Here is a 19044-nt window from a genome sequence, read left to right as displayed (position 1 = left end):
GGCTTCTTGGCGGCGGCCTGGGCGGCGGGGGCCGCGACAGCGGGAGCAGCGGCGGGAGCGGTCTCCGACATCGCGGCAGAGACTTCTTCCTAATCAAAAGAGAGTAATTGGGCTACAGTAACCCCGATGCCTGAATTTATAGCGAAGCGGTGATCTGTGATTGGTGCTTTGCAGAGCCCGCCTAACTGTTAGCCAGGAAGAGCTTTTCGTCCTCCGAGTCTGTGTTTCTTCGGAGTTATAAATTCATATTTTTTATAAAATGCGTGCCACGAAATCACCCTAGTTTCTTCAGGGAGTGAAGAGAAGACGGTGGACTTTCATTCGGGGGAGTTTCTTGCTTTTGGGACCCCAGATGAGAGAGAAAAGATGCGTTTAATCGCAGGTCGTGAAGCCAGAGAGACCCCGGGAACTGCAAACTTTTGTTTTTCCTTCTAAATTAAAATAAAACCCGTAGATTAAAAGACTCCCCCGTACTGCAGTCTTATTCTTTAGGGGGTTTTCTCCAGATTAGGATAGAAACCGAGGGGGCAGCTTCAGTATTTTTGTCATAAATTGATTTCAAAGAGAAGGAAGTAACACACTTTCATGGCTGAGCTTTGAATATGGATAAAGATTCGGCTCCCTTAACCATATCTGTAACTATTAAGGATACAGTATTTCTACAGAATTTCGTGGTTTGGGGAAATAAGAGAACTTCAGAGGACTATGTATACTGTTGAAAAGTGTCTGGAACTTACCAGGACTCTGCATATTTTGTGGTGTTCTTTAAGTGAGTAGCAAGATTTTGATGTTTTTACAAATAGTTTATGTTTATAAAATGAAGCTGTCACTGCTTAGTTAATGCATATAAATGCCAGATAAACTGCTAGTTTAATACTTTCTCAGTGATAGTAGTGTGTACTTTTATTCTTTATGCCTTACAGAAATCTAAATCAGACTTGTAGGGGAAAAATGACAAGTATAGATACACTAATGTGTATTGCATACTACTTAAACACTTATGGATCCAAATGAAGCCTCGATTCTCCCCAGATAAATTAAATAATGTAGAAATCTGGCCTGGGTGAACAGAATGCTTCAGCCTCAATATTACCTACAAATATCTGGACACGGATTGTTATTGTTTGGGGTTTTTAAAATGCATTTCATAAAACTGCCGTTTTCTTCTTTAAACGAAAAGAAAAACATTCAACAATTTAAGTTTTCATCCAAATCCTCATAATATTGAAATAATTTTCAGACAATCCTCATAAATCAGAATCAGCTTTAATTATTTTGATGCCACCTAATTTTTAAGTTTCAGAAAGTGACAACAGAAATGAATTACTTTTTTTTTAAGGACTGCTACAATTTTTTTGAGATAGTTTTCTCTTACATCTGAAGACAAAAGCCTTGATTGACCTCCAGTTAAAAAGCAAGACCTTGTTTCGTGGTTGAAAAGAACAAATTAAGCATAAACCTAATATTTCGTCTAATTGTAAAATCTCATCATGCAAAAGGCCAGTGTGCTAGTTCAGCAAAGGAGCGGATGAATTTGAGATTCTAGAGGACAAGTAGTATGTTGCAAAAGGCCTTGGCATTTATTTTCATACATTAAATGTTGAAAATACAATTAAATTATACTTAATAGTAAGGAGTTTTAGTTGAAACGAGATAGATTAAAATGGCAAGGATAAATGCCTTACAATACATTAGAATAACAAAAGTGAAAACAAGAAACTGTCACTTTTTCATTTTGCCTTTGAGTTCTATTTTTATTTTGTTGTGTCTGCATGCAGGCCGGCTAATAAATAGTTTGGAGAGGAGAAGAGGAAGGAAAAAAATTACATTTTTCAGTATTCCACGGTAAAAAACAGCCTGAAAAATGTACTGAAGTGGGGTGTGAACTGCCACACTTCTCCTGAATGTGACGTAGTTCCCACATGAGCAACTGGACCAAATCCTCAGTAGTCAGAGAACTCAGGCTGGTAACTCAAATGAACAGTAGGAATATTTTTCTGAGGGATAAAAAGGCAGTTACTGTTAGCAAGATGAGGGCATTATACTTATTTTCCAGGATAAGTGGATAGAGATGGGCAGAAAGCAGAAACAGGCTGTAAGTGATAAAAAAGACAAGAGTCAGGTTGTCATATATCTGGATCTGTATAATGTAATCACAATCTTCTGGAAATAAGGACTGAAAGAAACTTAATGTGCTTTAATCTCTGTAGCTTTTATGATTTAGTGTTAGATCTCTACAGATGTAGTTTATTACAGTTGAAACTGGTCGGGAAGCTGGAAGCAACTGGAAGCGGTGCAAGAGTGCAGCTGTAGCCCCAGCAGTATGTCCCCTTCAGCAGCTCCATCCCCCACAGCCACACATTTGGCCAAGTTTCCTTTCAAGCTTGCTTTTCATAAACTTATTCTCAGTCCACCAGGAGAGGATAGACTTCCTTCCCCCATAAACAGGCTGCAGGTTAGAGATAAAGACGGGAGACAGAAAGAGGTGGGAGGAGAGCTCTCTGTTTCTACTCCCTAAGCAGCGGCAGTCACTTGACCTCCATTCACAACACGAAGGGATTGCTGTTCCTACACAGTGATAAGTTTTAAAGGGACAAGATAGTCTTTGTTTCTGTAAGGAGAACAGATGGAGAAGGTACTGATCTGAGGTTTTAAAGGAGCAGAATTTAGGCCTTCTCCACTTCCAGTTCTGGATGGGCATGTTTAAATCTTCATGTCTTTTAAACAGTTTCCTGCTCTGGTTGATGACTATTTTGAGTTGCACTTCTGAAGTTCTTTGCTCTTCTTTAGTAGTCTGAGATACAGGAAGACTTGATGGCTGGCCTCTGGCATTACGTACCAGCATCCTTTGTTGTATCTATTCCTCAACCCTCAAACCAGCCCTGTTCTGCATAAAGCATTATTACTGGCCTATTTCTGAGCGGTGAGAGTTTTCCTGGTCTTACCAACCATTTCTGCAAAAGGCAAATTTTTATTATTATTATTTTTTTTAAAAAACAGGGGCTTTAGAGGTGTGAGGTGGTGTGAAAAGAGGAGGTTTTTCTAGGATTATTTCCCCCATAACCTCCAACCCCAGCAATTACTTTTTCTAGTTAATTGTATAAAATAAACTTTTCAGAATCTCTGAACAATTTTCAGGTTTGCATTGCAGCAAATAGCTGTTAAAAACAACACTGGACCAAAAAACAGTTCTCAGTTTTAAAGAGACCAGTGACTATCTACATTAAAAAAAAATCACATTGATATTGTCCTGGGTGTTTTACAGATAAGCGGAAAAAGCAAACGAAAGGAAGCATCCCACCACATAACCTGGCAAATCAGTGGTAGAAAATGGAACAGTTTTTCAACCTGACAGAAATTTTCTTACTGACAAGCAACATTACTTTAAGTAAGAAGTTTTGAGAATGAGATGGTAATAAAAATTGCTTGCAGTTTCCATGTGAATAAACAGATATTTACATATGTCTCTTTTTATACTAAGTTTCGATCAAACAACAAAGATTGAAAGTTCTCCTGTTTTTCCTTTCCAAGCACCCTGTTCAAATGCAGCCTCTGTTTATCTCCTACTCAGGACCTCTAACCAATTTCTTCTGCCTCCTTAAAATGCACGCCCTTATTTCCTTCAAAACAGAAAGTCATTTCTATGCATCTTCACACAATGTGCTCTCTCTTTCTTCCTTGCCTAGTAGTATAGGTCTTAGTGGAGATTAAAGAAGATTCAAAAAAATGTCAGTGCATTTTTCAACACAAGTATCTTCAAAGCAAAAATACTTCGCATATAACATAAGAAGTCATTCCTAAAACTGTATAGCAAGACAACACTTTTTTTTTTCTTATCAAGAAAGATGCTCCACATGGAAGAGAAACAGAGTAAACATTAGATAAATAGTGGCAGATTAGACATTCAGACTGCAGGAGGAGAACAATCTGGATAAACTGATTAGACAGATTAGACAGATTTAGCTGAAAGGTGAGGAGAGGTGACTCTTCTATCTGCCATAACTGCTAAATATCTGCTAACCTGCAAAAAAAGAATGTCTGTGCATTTTAATGAATCACCCTTGAAATCTCCATGTCTGTCCAGAAAATGACATCCTAAAGCATCAAAATATTCTATCCAGCCTCTGAAAGCCTTTGGATCAGAGATTCTCTTGTAACTAAGTTTTATTTCTCTCTCTTCATCTCTGCAGCTAAGAATTATCATTAGTAGTAGTAGTAAACATATGAATCTCAGTTATGAGCAGGATTTTGTTCTAATGAGTTATGTAGACTATAAATTTAGCATTGCTTTCAGTTAAAGGAAAAGAATAAGCAAGTTGATGCAGAAAGATGAAGAAATACTAGGCACCTACATGTAAAAACATGGAAATTTAACCCTATATGTAATCCTCACTGAGTGCTTGGAAAAAATTAACATGTAATATCTGGACCTATGTCACCTGTTGCCTATTCTCCCAGGTGCACAACACAGCCAAATGGCAATTGGTTTTTTGTAAGTCATATTGCAAAAACTGATTCAGTCAGAGATGGAAATTGAAACTAGGCCATCAATACAGAAAATCTATGCCCTACCCCTTCAGTGGCACTCAGGCTGTATGTGTTATTAGATGCCATTTCCTAAGCTGACAAAGGTAGTTCTAGGCCTTCACACTGAGTGCAGTGAAATAGGATGCTGAAAGATTACCTGTGATAATACACAGTAGACCCAGCTCTGCACCCAGCCCATGAAGCCACTTTGTTACTCTTAAGGTATCTGAAGAATATGGGCAAGAACCAAGGACGTGATGAGGCATTCTGGGTTACAGCTTTATGCATTGCTCAGGTTTATAGACTCAGCACACCCTGGGAAAGGAATGCATCATTGATATTGAGCTCAGCCACATTCAAGGAAGACATGAATAAACCCAAGAATTTACAGTAGTCATATGGCCATTTGTAAGGCATAAGGGAAGAAATTAAAACCATGTTTAAATGGCTTGCTCCAAAATTAACTTTGGAAAGAATGTGAGTAGAGGATGTTTCCCTAAAGCTGGCTGATACACTGCAAATTTTCTGTCTTTAATTTTATTTCACTTTTAAAAGTATTAGAAGTGAAACTGATAATTAGGGAAACTTGGTCTAGTGCACACCCTCCCTCTCAGAGGGATAGAAAAGGATCTCACAGGATAGAAAGTTATATTTAAATGTTTATGATTGTCAAATATGAAATTCAAATGCTGTGTCATAGAGAGTTCTGCAGGAATCAGTCCTAGGGCTGGTATAATTTTATTTATGATCTGAATTATAGTTTATGGGACACATACAGAAGTGCTATGAGTACCAAGAAGAAAATAAATGCTGGAATGATGGAGGACAGTTTATGTATTGAAAAGTGACTGATGAATTGGAAACACTGTCTTCAAAAATGTATAATAAATATGTGGAAATAAATACATCAGTTTAAAAAATATTAGACAGTAGCGGTTGATAAGCACCTCAGTAGGTCTGGATCTTCAGGTTAGAGTTATAAGTTGACAATGAATCAACAACAGTATGTTACTAGGTATTAAGAAAGGAACACTGACAAGATCTACAAGACAGATGAGGATCTTCCTCTGTAGTCAGAAATGGAGTTCTAGGCCTAGTTTTCAGCACTGAACTTCAGGTAATGAGAAGTGAACACAGAAGACAGCAATAGTAATAATCAGAGAGGTCTAAGAACTATTCACCAATGGAAAGGCACATACTCTCAGAGCTTCCTGACTCAAGAAGAAGGCTGAAGAAATAAAGGTTCTTCTTAAACTCTTAAAAACATGAAGAGGAAAGAAGTAATCTTTCCTTAGCATACGTTGTATGAAGGAAAGAGGAAATACAAGAACTAGTGCTCCTCACTGCAGCAAGTTAACAGTAAGGAAACAATTTCTGATATAGTGTATCACTAGTAACACTAGAAAGTGGGAAGATACTGGGGTCTCCAAGAATCAAGGAGACTGAACAGCTGTCAGAAATCAAATATGTTCAATTGACCACTTACGATGGGTGGAAAGCAACAAAAATTGCTAATAACTAAGTACTGGTAATTGCCATAGAACTATAGATTAGAGAAAATCTATGCAGACAGGTGGGAAGTGCAGGATGTAATAGACTTGGCATTTACTAAGGTTTTTGGAACCATCCCACACCTCATTCTCATCTGTGATCTGAGGGAGTAAGGGCAGGAGCAGCAGGCTGTTAGTTGTTTGAAAATTTACTGTAGAACAGGGTCAAAGGGCTGCAGTTAACAACTTAGCGACTGTGTACACTCAGTAAAGAAAAAATGCGCAAAGCTGAATCAATACTTGATATTAATTGGTGTTTTCAGTATCAACCTGGATAATAAGGGAGAAGGTACTCTTAGGACGTATGGATGATACTAAGTTAAGGGGGGTAACTAAGCCAAAAGTAAGACATTCAATTAAAACACACTTTAATAAATTTGAGATATGGGCCAAAAGAAATCTTGTGCAATTTGTTAAAGAGAAGTTCAAAGGTCTGCACATGAAGCAGAACAGCTATATGCATCAGCAAGGGGTGGGAAATGACTGGTCTGACCTGGAGAGAACCTGAGGGTTGTGGTGGCTTTCTCAGCTGCTGGATCCTTAAAGGCAAGCCTACTGCTGTGTCCAGAACCTAAGCATAAATAAAACCCTGTAAGCTGCTGGGTTTTCCAACCGAAGTATTTGGTTTTCCAACCAAGTATTACTGTAACAAAGACAAAGCACAGCAGCAGTGTCTGGAGACACTGACACAATGAACGTCATAATTTTCCAGACTTGGCTTCCTCCAGAAACACACAGCCCAAGACACAATTTGGAACATTCCTACAGGGATGCCCACAGTAGATTCATTACATGGAAAACTATGCCCCAGAGAGACTGTTCGAACAGGGCAGTTCTTCAGTGTCTGTCAAGTACTCACAACTCTGAAGGAGTTGGCAGAGTTCAACTGGAAAAGTTATTGCCCAGTATAGCTCTGCAGGAGCCCAGGCAAGGAGAGGAGCTGATCAGTCTCTGCTGTACAGGAAACATTGTGCTTGCAATGCTTTCATGATATGTCTTTCCAGCTTAATCAATGGTCAATGTATTAGAAGACCTGTGCTGCTTCAAATGCCTGTTTAGAAAGCAAAGATTTAAGAGAAGTAGTCAAGTGTCAGCTATGGCTGTTGAGTACCTGGTTTGCTGTTTGCTATCCCTTACCCAAATGCAGAAGCAGATTTGCATAGTGTGCTACAGAGCTTTGAAGTTCATGGGCCATCCTGTTCCTAGGAAACCACCTGGAGTGCACGTTGGCAAGGTCTGTCTGGGCTTGATACTTCATTGTCTTCCTGGGAGAAGTCCAGAGCCCAGGGAAGAAAATAACATGGGCAAAGGGGTGCTGTGCCCCTGATTTCAGGTTATTGACCCTGTCCATTCTCTCCCATGTCCCAGAACAGCTTCACATGAGGAACCGGATATATTATTATCTTCTCAGCACCTCAAACCTCGCGCGGGAGTTCCTCCAATCTTTCTTCACAGATTTACTCAGCTGTACCAGCTATTCAGTGAGCCTGCCAGCACCCTGCCCATGCTGAGGGAGCAGACAGCCTGCAGATGGGGAGAACTGCCAGGCTGCAATCAGACGTCATGAGTGGATGTTTCTTAAAACACTGATGATGTGGGAAAGAGTGACCTATGATTCTTAGCAAGGCTGCAGCTTGTGCATGTTGTAGCGGTGATGAGGCCCATGCAAGCCTTCGCCTTCAAGGGCAGAGTGAGGCACATCACACTTACTAGTCCAGAGTCATGCTAGGCTGGACATGAACAGCTGTCCTGACAGCTGGTACATTGTGTGAGGGAAACACCCCATAAAGTGTATTTTTACAATTCTAGCACAAACAGCATTGCTTTGGAAGGAACCTTGAAATATCTGGCCTGGTGAGGAGAAGACGCAAGTGGTGGCAGGGCCATATGACTGCTTGGGTGTTGGTGCCTGCCAAGTACAACATTCCTTCGAAAATGCACATGCAGTGTCCCTTCTTGCCATCCGCTGTTGTGGAGACCAACTCTGTGATGTTGTTTTCCATGAAGAAATAGCATCCAGCTCCTGCTGATTTGCAGAGCAACACAGCAGTGACTCAGACAACATGCACTTGTTGTTGCCCACAGCTGGCATGACACAGGGGAAGTGAGGTGAATTCTGAAAGATTTTGCCTCTGTGTGGATTATCTTCTGATCTGTAAGAAGACACTCTACATGTAGCAAACTGCATCCTCAAAGGTCAGCCCAGCTGCTAGGCCACAAAGTAGTGAAGTTTCTGAACCTGGTAGCAGGAAAAAGGTTAGAAACGGTCCAAACCAGGGCTGCAGCTCAATCTCTTATCTATGACTGAAAGTAGACTTTAAACAAAAAAGGTGGGAATGGGGCTCTCTGCCTCTGACTGTCTCAGCTGGCAGGGAAGTAGGAGAGGAGAGATTTGTCAAAGTACCAATCATTAGACTAAATTAGTGATCTCAGTCCCCCCACATCTCTTGTCCTACCTATCAAATAGACAGATGTGATCAACACACTGGGAAGCTGATAGCCGTAACTTTTAAACGTGAGGTGATATTACTTGCTAGTTTTACTTAAGGAATATAAACTACTTCTGCAGCTGTGCTGCCACCAGGAGATTCCTTCCAAATGGCAAATCCATACATGCAAATATTGACTTGGACCTTGGTCTCAAGATAAAATCTTTTTGTGCTTAAAATATTTCATACCAAAATCATGTGATCTGCTCAATCTCAGTAAGCGCAGCTTTGTATCGTAGCTTAAGTGCTGAACTGAAAGTGAGGTGTGTGGGCATGGGGATACAGAAAACAAGGACCACTGGGGTAGATTTAGAAGCCTGAAGTGTGCCAAAGAAGTCAGATCTTGTGCAGTTTACAGTCTTACCACATGGAGAGACAGGTTCCAGTTGACCGCATCTCCATGCTGTCAGAGTTGCATGCTCTCCAACCAGGTTATTTCAGATATTTTGCATGAGGAGAGTTTAATGTTTAATAACAGATTTCCTTATTGAACATATTTGGTAATGCATTGGATTTTGATTTAGCGGCATGATACAGCAATGTACTGAAATCGCTGTATAAAAAAAAAATATAAAAAAGCATAATATCGCATTTGCAATATACAGTTGAATCACAGTGCAAACATGATTCTCTTTACTGGTCTTTATATGTTCATTGTCACAGTGCTGGGCCTCTCCAGTCACTGGGAAAGAATAAGTTGGTTGAAACTACCTGAAGCACATCTGTCTCCTCAAACTTTGTCTTATTTGTTGTCCAGCTTTTATACTTTATCTTGGGCTGAGCCATGCATACGCTGCCCTCCCACCCCCCCTCTCCACCTCTCTTGCTGGTCTGGCTTGCTCAGGAAGGCATTATTCTTTGTTTACACATTATTTTTTGTCTGGGGGAACCTGATGATTCACTGGTGCAGCTCTCTTATCTAAACCCATGGTAGCCCTCCATTCTTCCTGGTGTTAAGTGTAGCCTTCTTTCAGCACATTATTGCTCAAGCTCATTGTCTTTTTGCCCTTCTCTGAACTCTCAGCCACTGAGAGAGTGTGCTGGTCTGTCAGAAGTGCTCAAGTTTTCAGTACAAGGGAACAATCTGTTTCTGTCAGATAGTCCAGATGAGATCTGCTCTCAGATCAGCATCGCAGATCACAGGAGCATAACAGTGAAAAGCAGGGGTCTGTGCAACCTGTCTTATTCACAAAGGACAGATTCTAATTCCATTTTTCCTTTGAAAGTGAAAGAGAATACTTTGAATAGGGAATGAAGCACCAGCTGCCAGTGAGTGGAAAGCACAAGGAATATGAAAATCTGTTCAACATTCATACAAAATTGAAAACTACCAGTTTGAAAGATATCAATACCTTTCCAGAAGTTTATTTATATATATTCTTACAATATGTCTGACAGTAATTTTTTTGGCCTAATATTGATCTAAAACTTGAAGCCTGAAGCTCTGTTAGCATTTTATGAATGTTTAAGTCAGAATTAAATTAATCACTGCATATTCCTATTACTCACCCTGAGGTTATCGATTCAGACACAATACCCTACAAGGAGTACTATTTTATTGTGCTAGTCTTTAAACACATATACAAAAATATCATATTAATTACCTAGAGGATGCCAAACCAGAATATAAGCAAGGCAGCTGAAAACTTAAAAAGGAGAGTGTAAAAATCATAGGGATAGACAGTAAGTGTTAGTACACTAGAGGTGTAGGCATTTGCCTCTGTCTCACAGAATTAAATCTTTCTTGTTAATGTGTCTTGTCTACATATGTGCAAAATGAACAAAATTTGTAGTGCTCTTGCCTGAGCAGTGTCATTAGTAAGTATGGGCAGGGGTTGGGGAGCAGAAAGTGAAGCACTAGTAAGTGAAGAAAATAAAGTTTTAATTCAAAAAAAACCAACCAACCAAATAAACAAAAAACCACCAAACCAGCCCAAAACTATTCTGGAATCCTTCTTTAGGCTAGTTACAGCAGAAAAGGCTTGAGTACATTTACTGTTCAGTGACCTGTCAGTTCTGTATAAACAAGAACTATAGCAGGCATAATACAATTTTTAAGCTCCAGTATCACACTCAGCTCACCTGTTCACTCCTGCCAGGAAGGGAAAGGAGATTTGCTTAGGACTACACCAAATCTAAGGACACTCCACATTATATCCATGCATTCCTCTGCATCTCTGCATCAGGAAGCAGAATGGCTACAAGCCTGGGTAAAAGCTGTGAAAGCTTTTGCTAGGGGAAAAATAGTGACTGATTAGAGGAGTTCGGTGAGGGTTGCTTCATATTGGAAGCATGGAAAAGCGATGATCATTCCTGTGTTTCTTAATATACTCCTTTTCTGAAGTGATGTAGAGTAGCTAGGGAGAAGAAAATTTCCATCTAAATAATTTGATACCTTTTTTTCAAAAAAACCCCAACACTGAAACAAAAAAAAAACACAACAAAGAAAAACCCCTAACACAACAAAAGACATATATTTTGTATTGACCATGAAAACATCTGGAGACAGTATTAGAAACAATATTTGCAATGTCAGGATAATGAGCTCCTCTTTTAAGCTTTTAATATGACCATATAGAGCAAAATACCTTTGGTTTTATGATTCTATTGTTATTAAATAGACTGAGGGAAGCTATTCTTTCCCAGTTTAGTAGCACAACAGAGATAAGCTATTTATTATATGTTCTAATATGGCACAGTTTAAATTTGTATGTAGAAATTATGCTTACATTTCCCTCGTAAAGGGACGGATAAAAGAAATCTATAAGTTTTTGGGTTTTTTTTCTGCAAAAATGAAACCATTATTAAAGTGTTAGTCTAGTAGTTTTTCCAGCTCAGGATATTCCTTTACTGTGGCACTTGTAACATCCTTAGACAGGGACTGCCACTTAATATCATAAACACCAATTCAGGACCTTGTCTGTTTCCCCTGTAGATTTAGACACATAAAACACCAGTTAAAGACTGAAAAGCTTGATATGAACTACAAGAGAAAGCTGATTTTTCTTACTTATTAAGGTAGCAGAAATTTAAAGCTATAGCTATACCAAAGGACGTTTTCTAAAAATAAGGAAAAAATCCCCACAGTGGTAACTCTAAAGGATAAAAAAATAGTAAACGTTGTTTATGTAAAAATTGGAAGATAGTATCAAACTTCTCATTTAAGAAATGGGAGGTGGAAAGAAAATTAGAAAAGCAGTATATTAGAAAACCTGACAGCACAGATACTGTGGAAAATTCCCTAAAACCAGTAAGAGATTTCGGAACACTAAAACTTCTGAAGAAAGTTTTATAGAACGCTAAGTACAAATAAAACAAAGCAATTAATGAATAACAGCATTTAAATAATGAGGATTTAAAATAATTCAAACAAATACCAGTCACTGCAAGAAAACAAAATACACACACATATGCAAAATAAATGGATTTATACAAATCCAAGGGAGGGGGGAAATTTCCAATTGCAGCGAACATGTACGTCATTGAGATTTTTTTTTTGGAGGGGGATAAGTATCTGTTTACTTTGTAGAATTCATAGCATTGTTTAACACGTAACAGCAGGCGATGATTCGTCACCCTTAGTGACGAAGTCAGAAAAAAACTGGCGGGAACTCCGCCCCTCTTCGCTGCAGTTTCCAACCAGGTCGGCTCATACCATATAAATTTCGCCGCTACGCCGGACTCTTACTACATTCACTTCCTACAGTTGAGCAGCAGTATGTCTGGCAGAGGCAAGGGCGGGAAGGGGCTCGGCAAAGGGGGCGCCAAGCGCCACCGCAAGGTGCTGCGCGACAACATCCAGGGCATCACCAAGCCGGCCATCCGCCGCCTGGCTCGGCGCGGCGGCGTGAAGCGCATCTCGGGGCTGATCTACGAGGAGACGCGCGGCGTGCTGAAGGTGTTCCTGGAGAACGTGATCCGTGACGCCGTCACCTACACCGAGCACGCCAAGAGGAAGACGGTGACTGCCATGGACGTGGTCTACGCCCTCAAGCGCCAGGGTCGCACCCTCTACGGCTTCGGCGGCTAAAGATTTTTCGCTTCTGTACCATTCTCGAGAACCCAAAGGCTCTTTTCAGAGCCACCCACTTAAACTAAGAAAGAGCTGTGTTACTTAAAAGGTGTTAAAAGAAAAGTGAATGTCCTTAAACTTTGTTTCTGTTAATTAATCGCATCCTTAGTAAATTCTTTAAAAGAAACAGTTAAGCAATTCATAATTAAGCTACATCTATATTGCTCGTACGTTAGGGGCCATCCTAGCTAAGTAGATTAGGGAATTTACGAAGCTATTTGCCTCGGTATCAGCAGCTGGATGAGTTTAGGACTACCGACCTGAATAACAAAAAGCCCTAAATGTGTGCTGTTTCGAGCTGGTGAGCTGTCCCGGCTCAGGCAGGTAGCCATAACCCTGCGGGCATCTTTCGTTGTGGTCAGTTTTTCACTAGTTGAGTAAACGGTAGCGGAAAGCCAATAGGTACCGGGTATTTGAATTACGTCAGGCCCTGTAATGGTGCTCGGGACTTAAAAATGTACGGACGCGGGGTGGGAGGTGTCACTGCTGGTCTCCCGTTGAGCCCTTTCTCATAACACCTTAAATACCGGAATTATTCCAGGTCTGACCTCTGACAGTTGGGAGGGGGGACAGGGGAGAGTTGGGGAGTCTTCTATTTTAATTCGTGCCTTCGGTGTGCTAAAGCTTAGGAAGCTTAGGAAACTTAGGGCTGCTGTAACAGTGTAACCAGTGTCAGCACTAGTTTTCCCTTTGCCCGAAAGACCCTTTTCTACACGGACTCTAAGGACAACTCTGCTGGATAAAACACAGTAGAAATATGTAGTGGGGAAAATTGAAAGCTCACTGTCTACAAAGGTGGTATTTCAGCAAGCAGCATCCTGGGAATACTTTATATGCTGCAAGAAAATTAAAGTCGTTGATAACACTCTCCCTTGAATTAAAGCATTTTCACACGCAATTCAACTCACTCCAAAACCATAACAGCTGCAGTATTACTTTCTATAATTTACAGATTAAATTTACTCGTAAAAACGAACAAAAAAACCCACCAACCCTGCCCCCACAAACATCTCTCCCCCCCTAAATAACACAACCCTCCAGAAAAACACCAACAAATTAAAAAAACAACAACCCACAAGTCCCAAAATGCTGTTATAAGGATTCCTATTAAGTTAAAACTGTACAACACTTATTTTTCAAAGCTTAAGTCTCAGAGAATTAGACCAAAATGAACGTGGATCTTCTGTGCATACTGGACAGTGTAATTTGCCATTACCCATTTCCCTTTTGAACAACTAAACTCTTTCATTTTTGTGATAGGCTATAAAAATTCCTGTAAGAAACAGATAAAAAGGAAAAGAACAACAGCAAATGCAGGGGGAGGGGAAGTGAGAGTAGCGTTAGGCGGTTGACTAAAAGGCGCGCTTTAGCCTTAAGCTTTTCGAATTTGAACCTATCCAATAATAACAGAGCATTGCTGTCAGCCAATCAGAGAGGGGCATACGCTATATAACCCGCCACGGCAAGTCTGTGCTTCTATTCTGTAGCACCGGTTCTAGGACGCAGCTCAGCACTTCTCGGAGCGATGGCACGCACGAAGCAGACAGCGCGTAAGTCCACCGGCGGGAAGGCGCCCCGCAAGCAGCTGGCCACCAAGGCGGCCCGCAAGAGCGCGCCGGCCACGGGCGGCGTGAAGAAGCCGCACCGCTACCGGCCCGGCACGGTGGCGCTGCGCGAGATCCGGCGCTACCAGAAGTCGACGGAGCTGCTGATCCGCAAGCTGCCCTTCCAGCGCCTGGTGCGCGAGATCGCGCAGGACTTCAAGACCGACCTGCGCTTCCAGAGCTCGGCCGTGATGGCGCTGCAGGAGGCGAGCGAGGCCTACCTGGTGGGGCTGTTCGAGGACACCAACCTCTGCGCCATCCACGCCAAGCGCGTCACCATCATGCCCAAGGACATCCAGCTGGCCCGCCGCATCCGCGGCGAGCGCGCCTAAGCGTTGTTCATCCCCGCATCCTAAAGGCTCTTTTAAGAGCCACCACATAGCACAAGAGAGCTGCGACACGGTCTTTTTAAAATACTTTGATACAAAGCAAAGCCGGTTTGATGTTCTAAGGTAGTGTGTACTGATAACTCAAAGCATTTAGGTTTTCTCCCTCTCACCCTCCACTCTGCTCAGGTGGTTTATCTGGACATTTGTCAAGAGATCTTTGTAACCTGATACATCAATTCCAGTGAAAATGTTTCTAAGTCTTCCTAAGCAGTTGTCTGAATTTATTTTTTGAGCAGAATGTTACATGCTTTTATAGTGAGGGTCTTGGAAATTGTCTGCAGAAAAAGTAACTACACTAATTAGACAATGGAGTACTTGTGTAAGTTAATAGAAATATATGTTTGATTTAATCTTGTTGAGCTATAGTTTTGGTTTGTGGGGGGGAAAATGTTTCTAAGTCTTCCTAAGCAGTTGTCTGAATTTATTTTTTGAGCAGAATGTTACATGCTTTTATAGTGAGGGTCTTGGAAATTGTCTGCAGAAAAAGTAACTACACTAATTAGACAATGGAGTACTTGTGTAAGTTAATAGAAATATATGTTTGATTTAATCTTGTTGAGCTATAGTTTTGGTTTGTGGGGGGTTTTTTTGGGTTTTTTTGTGGGTTTTTTTTGTGTGTTTTAGGTTTTTTTGTTCCGGTTTGTTTTGGTTTTTTTTAGTAGGATAAAACCCCATAATTCTATAATTCTTCCCCCTCCTCAGAGTGGATAGTTCCTGTATAATTTATTTTGAAATGGTTTTATGGAGCAGTGCATGTTTTCGCTTTTAAGCAATGTGAAAAGCCAGCTGGAAGACCAGCTTCAAACAACTTTTCATTAAAGAAAAAATGATGTAAGTATATTCTGTCATTACTCTTACTAGAATATATTCTAAAAATCCTAACACTGTGTTAGATATCTGATATCCCTGCCTCTGTAATTATGAGATGAATAAAACAAAAGTGCTAAGAAGATAAGCAGGATACGAGGGATAAAAATGGGAAAATCAGTACATTAGTCTAACTGTGATTTATATTCTAAATTTCCTTTGTTTGTTTTATGACTTTGAGGAAAGGCTGGAGTAAAGGTTGAAGAAGAGCTTGGACAGAGCAAAAGGAACCTGTTTGGGTGTTCCGGGAAGTCTGCCCTTGCATTTTTGAAATACATGGAGGGCACTGTCACAGGGAAAAGTCTTTTTGGCTGTTGTTCGATACTTAAACAGCTGGGGGGAAGGAAGCAGCAACCCTTGGCAGCTTTGTGACTGATAAGCCTGTAGAAAATATGCTTGCAGAGTTCTGAGAACTGAGGATAAACATTTTGTGTTTTATCATAAAGAGAAGGTGGAGTCATTAAGAGGAATATACATGGGGGGATCAGAAGGTCAACATTTGCTAGAATTTAGACAATAAAGTTTTGAAGCCAGAAAACTAGAATTGGCTTTTTCAATTTCTTAGTTGATTGTGTCAATTCTTGCAGACTCCAGCTGTTTTAATATTCTGGAGAACTCATCTTTTCTATTCATTCACAAATAAAACATTCAGATTCCTATGATTTTTGGTTTTGTTGTCACAGCACCTTTTCCTTTGCCCTTGAGTCTGGCCTATCCAATGTCATTCTGTATATGTTACCAGTCAAGCTGCTCTGAAACGAAAATTCAGATGTTTGAGTATGGCATCTGGGGAACCCTGCAAAAAGTTTTGTAGGGTGTGTTTCTTAAGCACTACACAGGCAGTAGAACATGGTAAAATTAATATTTGTAGCATAACAATATAGGTATGAAAGTATATACAAACATTCATGTACATATCCTGTATGTATATGCAAACATACGTATGCATTTCCTTTACTCATAAATTTTAATTCTTCTCAGTATCTATCCAATTCTTTCTTTTCAGTCCACGCTGCCCCAGCACCACCCAGCTTTGTCCTTCTGGCTTTATTTTTTTGTGGTTCCAACAGTACAATGTAGTGGATCAAATAAAAGAAGCAACTTTGTAGTTGGACTAGGTGATCATTATAGATCCCCTCAACTAAAATATTCTCTTCTATTCATCTCTTTAAACATCAACGCGTACAGAGCAAGGGGTGACAATTTTATGAAGTTGAAAGTGGAAGTGCTCCTGTTGGAATAGCACAGAGACTGTGTCTATAAATGTAATTTTAAATAAATTATAATCTTAAAATTCACTGTATGTCTAGCTCCATCTTGATTGCAGTTATTGTTCCGCATTGGCAGTGTATTATTAACTGAAATGACTTAATTTTGTAGCTAGGCACCACTTTGAGGTGTTGAGGTGTTAAAAGGCCAGGTTGGACAGGTCTTTGAGCAAAGTGATGTATTGGAAGGTGTCCCTGGCCATTGCAGGAGGATTGGACCAGATGATCTTCAACACAAACCACTTTGCAATTCTGTGAAGTTAGCAAAGGTTACAAAGTCTAAAATCTCAGAACTGTTACAATTGTAAGTGAGTAAAGAGTGTGGTCAGGGGATGCACAAAATGGACCTTGCTGAAACAGACACTGGTGACTGCTTGTAATGCACACTCAGGCTCTGTAAGGAGCCCTTGCTGATAACAGACTGTAGAATCTGCTCTCAAAAGTGAATGAGATTATTATTCATTGTGACTGATAAGTAGTTAATATGTTGTCTGTGTTTCTAGGTCTTGTATCAGTGCTCTCCAGTAAAAAGGACTGGGTAGCACCTTACAGTGTTAAAAAAGTTGTAGTTACTAGCAGTAAGACAGAGGGTTTTTTCTGCATCATTTTGGTTTCTTTTGTTCTGTTTCACTATGAACTCAGAAAGATTTTTACTTCACCTACAAATAAATAGAGGCAAAGACTGTCTTAAAAAAATACTTATATGTTTTGTTCGAAACAAACTCACACAAAAATAGACTGATTCCTCTCTCCACCATAGACTGCACAGCCATTCCATTCATCTTTTGGTAGCATTGCAGCTTTTCCATTGCAAGCTGGTTTCAAAACAAGGCCATGAAGACCATGACTACTCACTCATCTGGGAGACTTTATTTAGAGGTGAGGGAGGGGGGAAATAAGTAAAAAGGAAAGAAACCTTCAAACCAACCTTAATCTGGGCTGATTGTAAACTTGGCAAGTTTTCCCACCCTTTCTTGTCCATCCCAATGCTGCCTCTGACAGATTGTGTCTGTAGCACAACGAGCACCTCTAAGAGATGCAAATGGTCCTCAGAAGCCTCTAATGACAACAGGTGACAGCTCTGCCCCCTAACAGCTCCCTCCCCTGCACCCAAGGTACCAACCGTGAAATTTCACAGCTGGGGAGAAGACAGAAAGAGGTTTCCCAAAATTATGGTAGGACGCGCTAATACTCTCTGTTATGAATTGGAGGTCTAATCCCTAACTTACTATTTTAATGCTCAGGCTCCTGTTAGACTGGTCACTCCTGTGTGCATGTATGTCAGTAATGATTCAAGCAAAGGTGAGTCTGCCTGCATAAATCAGACAACTCAGGATATTTTCTGACTGCATAAAATCTTGCAAGCACTACCTGGATAAGTGTAAGTTTAAAGGCAAACACAGGTATATTCATTATTGGAGGAATACACAAATTTCCACTCCAAGTTTTATAAACAACTGTTATTAAAAATCCTCCCCCTGCCAAAAAAAAACCAAAACCAAAAAAACCCCACAAAACAAAAAAAAACCACAAAAAGAAAACCCCAATCAAATAACCTCACCTCCCCCCCCCGCCCCACACCCCTCAGTAATTACATAATACAAAACTGTGGAAAAAAGGTTATCAATTATAACAAATCCTGACAAACTTGATAGTTATTCCACCATTTCTCTTCAGCTTGGTCACACATCATTTTGAGACTGGCCTAAAAACCCCCAGTATTCTGAGACAGATATTCTTGGTACTGGCCTTAATAAATGTCAGAGCAAGGCTGCAGCCCCTTTTAAAGCAGCCTGCCTTAGCCAAGTTCAACAGTAACACAATTGCAGGGAACTGCAGGAACTTTCTGCTCTGGGAGAGGTTAAGGCACAGCATTCTTGAACCTGGGCTGGTACCTCACAGAGCCGTGTCTCCCCTGCCCCCTCCTCCCCCAAAGGCGTTTGGAGTCTGTAGTCAAGAGATGTAAAACCCATAATGTCTGATGTTCCTTAAACTAATACACTGACTAAATGCACTACCGTCTCCACTTCTGTCTCTCTTCCCCCACCCAGTGTTCATATAGTGATGTCACTCACCTTCAGTTATTTGCAGAGAAGTAAACTTAGTCTTATGGGGCTTATAAGACTGTTTGTAACCAGGCAATTAAGTAAATTATTACAAAACAAAACCCAAACGAAAAAAAATAATTGGAGGGGGGCATAAAAATCAAATGCTAACATTTAGAATGTAACAAGAAAACATTGCTATTTCTGCAGAATACCCATTTCAAAGCAGTGGT

General features: G+C 40.4%; 2 protein-coding genes across 3 annotated transcripts in view; one reads left to right on the top strand and one right to left on the bottom strand.

Moving 5' to 3' along the window:
- Positions 1–71, bottom strand: part of LOC104543671 (histone H1.10-like) — a 639-nt gene extending 568 nt beyond the window's left edge. The window contains exon 1 of the mRNA XM_010188335.1: positions 3–71. Within this exon, the coding sequence (XP_010186637.1) occupies positions 3–71 (69 nt within the window). The remainder of the gene's footprint in view (positions 1–2) is intronic.
- A 5445-nt stretch (positions 72–5516) lies between these two features.
- Positions 5517–14616, top strand: LOC104543668 (histone H4-like). Of its 2 annotated transcripts, none has more exons than XM_010188332.1 (2): positions 5517–5530; positions 12278–12700. In XM_010188332.1, exons 1-2 carry the CDS (start codon positions 5517–5519, stop codon positions 12594–12596), a joined length of 333 nt encoding a protein of 110 aa, XP_010186634.1. In that variant the 3' UTR covers positions 12597–12700. The 2 variants fall into 2 exon arrangements, with proteins under 2 accessions (XP_010186634.1, XP_010186633.1); XM_010188331.1 differs by lacking the exon at positions 5517–5530 and adding an exon at positions 14138–14616 and having other exon boundaries at positions 12285–12570.
- The last annotated feature ends 4428 nt before the right edge of the window (positions 14617–19044 follow it).

The sequence above is a fragment of the Mesitornis unicolor genome, unplaced genomic scaffold, assembly GCF_000695765.1.
Source record: "Mesitornis unicolor isolate BGI_N332 unplaced genomic scaffold, ASM69576v1 scaffold21797, whole genome shotgun sequence".
NCBI lineage: Eukaryota > Metazoa > Chordata > Aves > Mesitornithiformes > Mesitornithidae > Mesitornis > Mesitornis unicolor.
Note: the sequence above shows the minus strand (reverse complement) of the source record. Positions and strands in the feature narration are given on the sequence as shown.

Coding starts and splice junctions, on each gene's coding strand:
- LOC104543668 (XM_010188331.1), top strand. CDS start 12,285: ATGTCTGGCAGAGGCAAGGGCGGGAAGGGGCTCGGCAAAGGGGGCGCC. Junction 12,571..14,137: donor CGCCCTCAAGCGCCAGGGTC/GCACCCTCTACG, acceptor CACCGGTTCTAG/GACGCAGCTCAGCACTTCTC.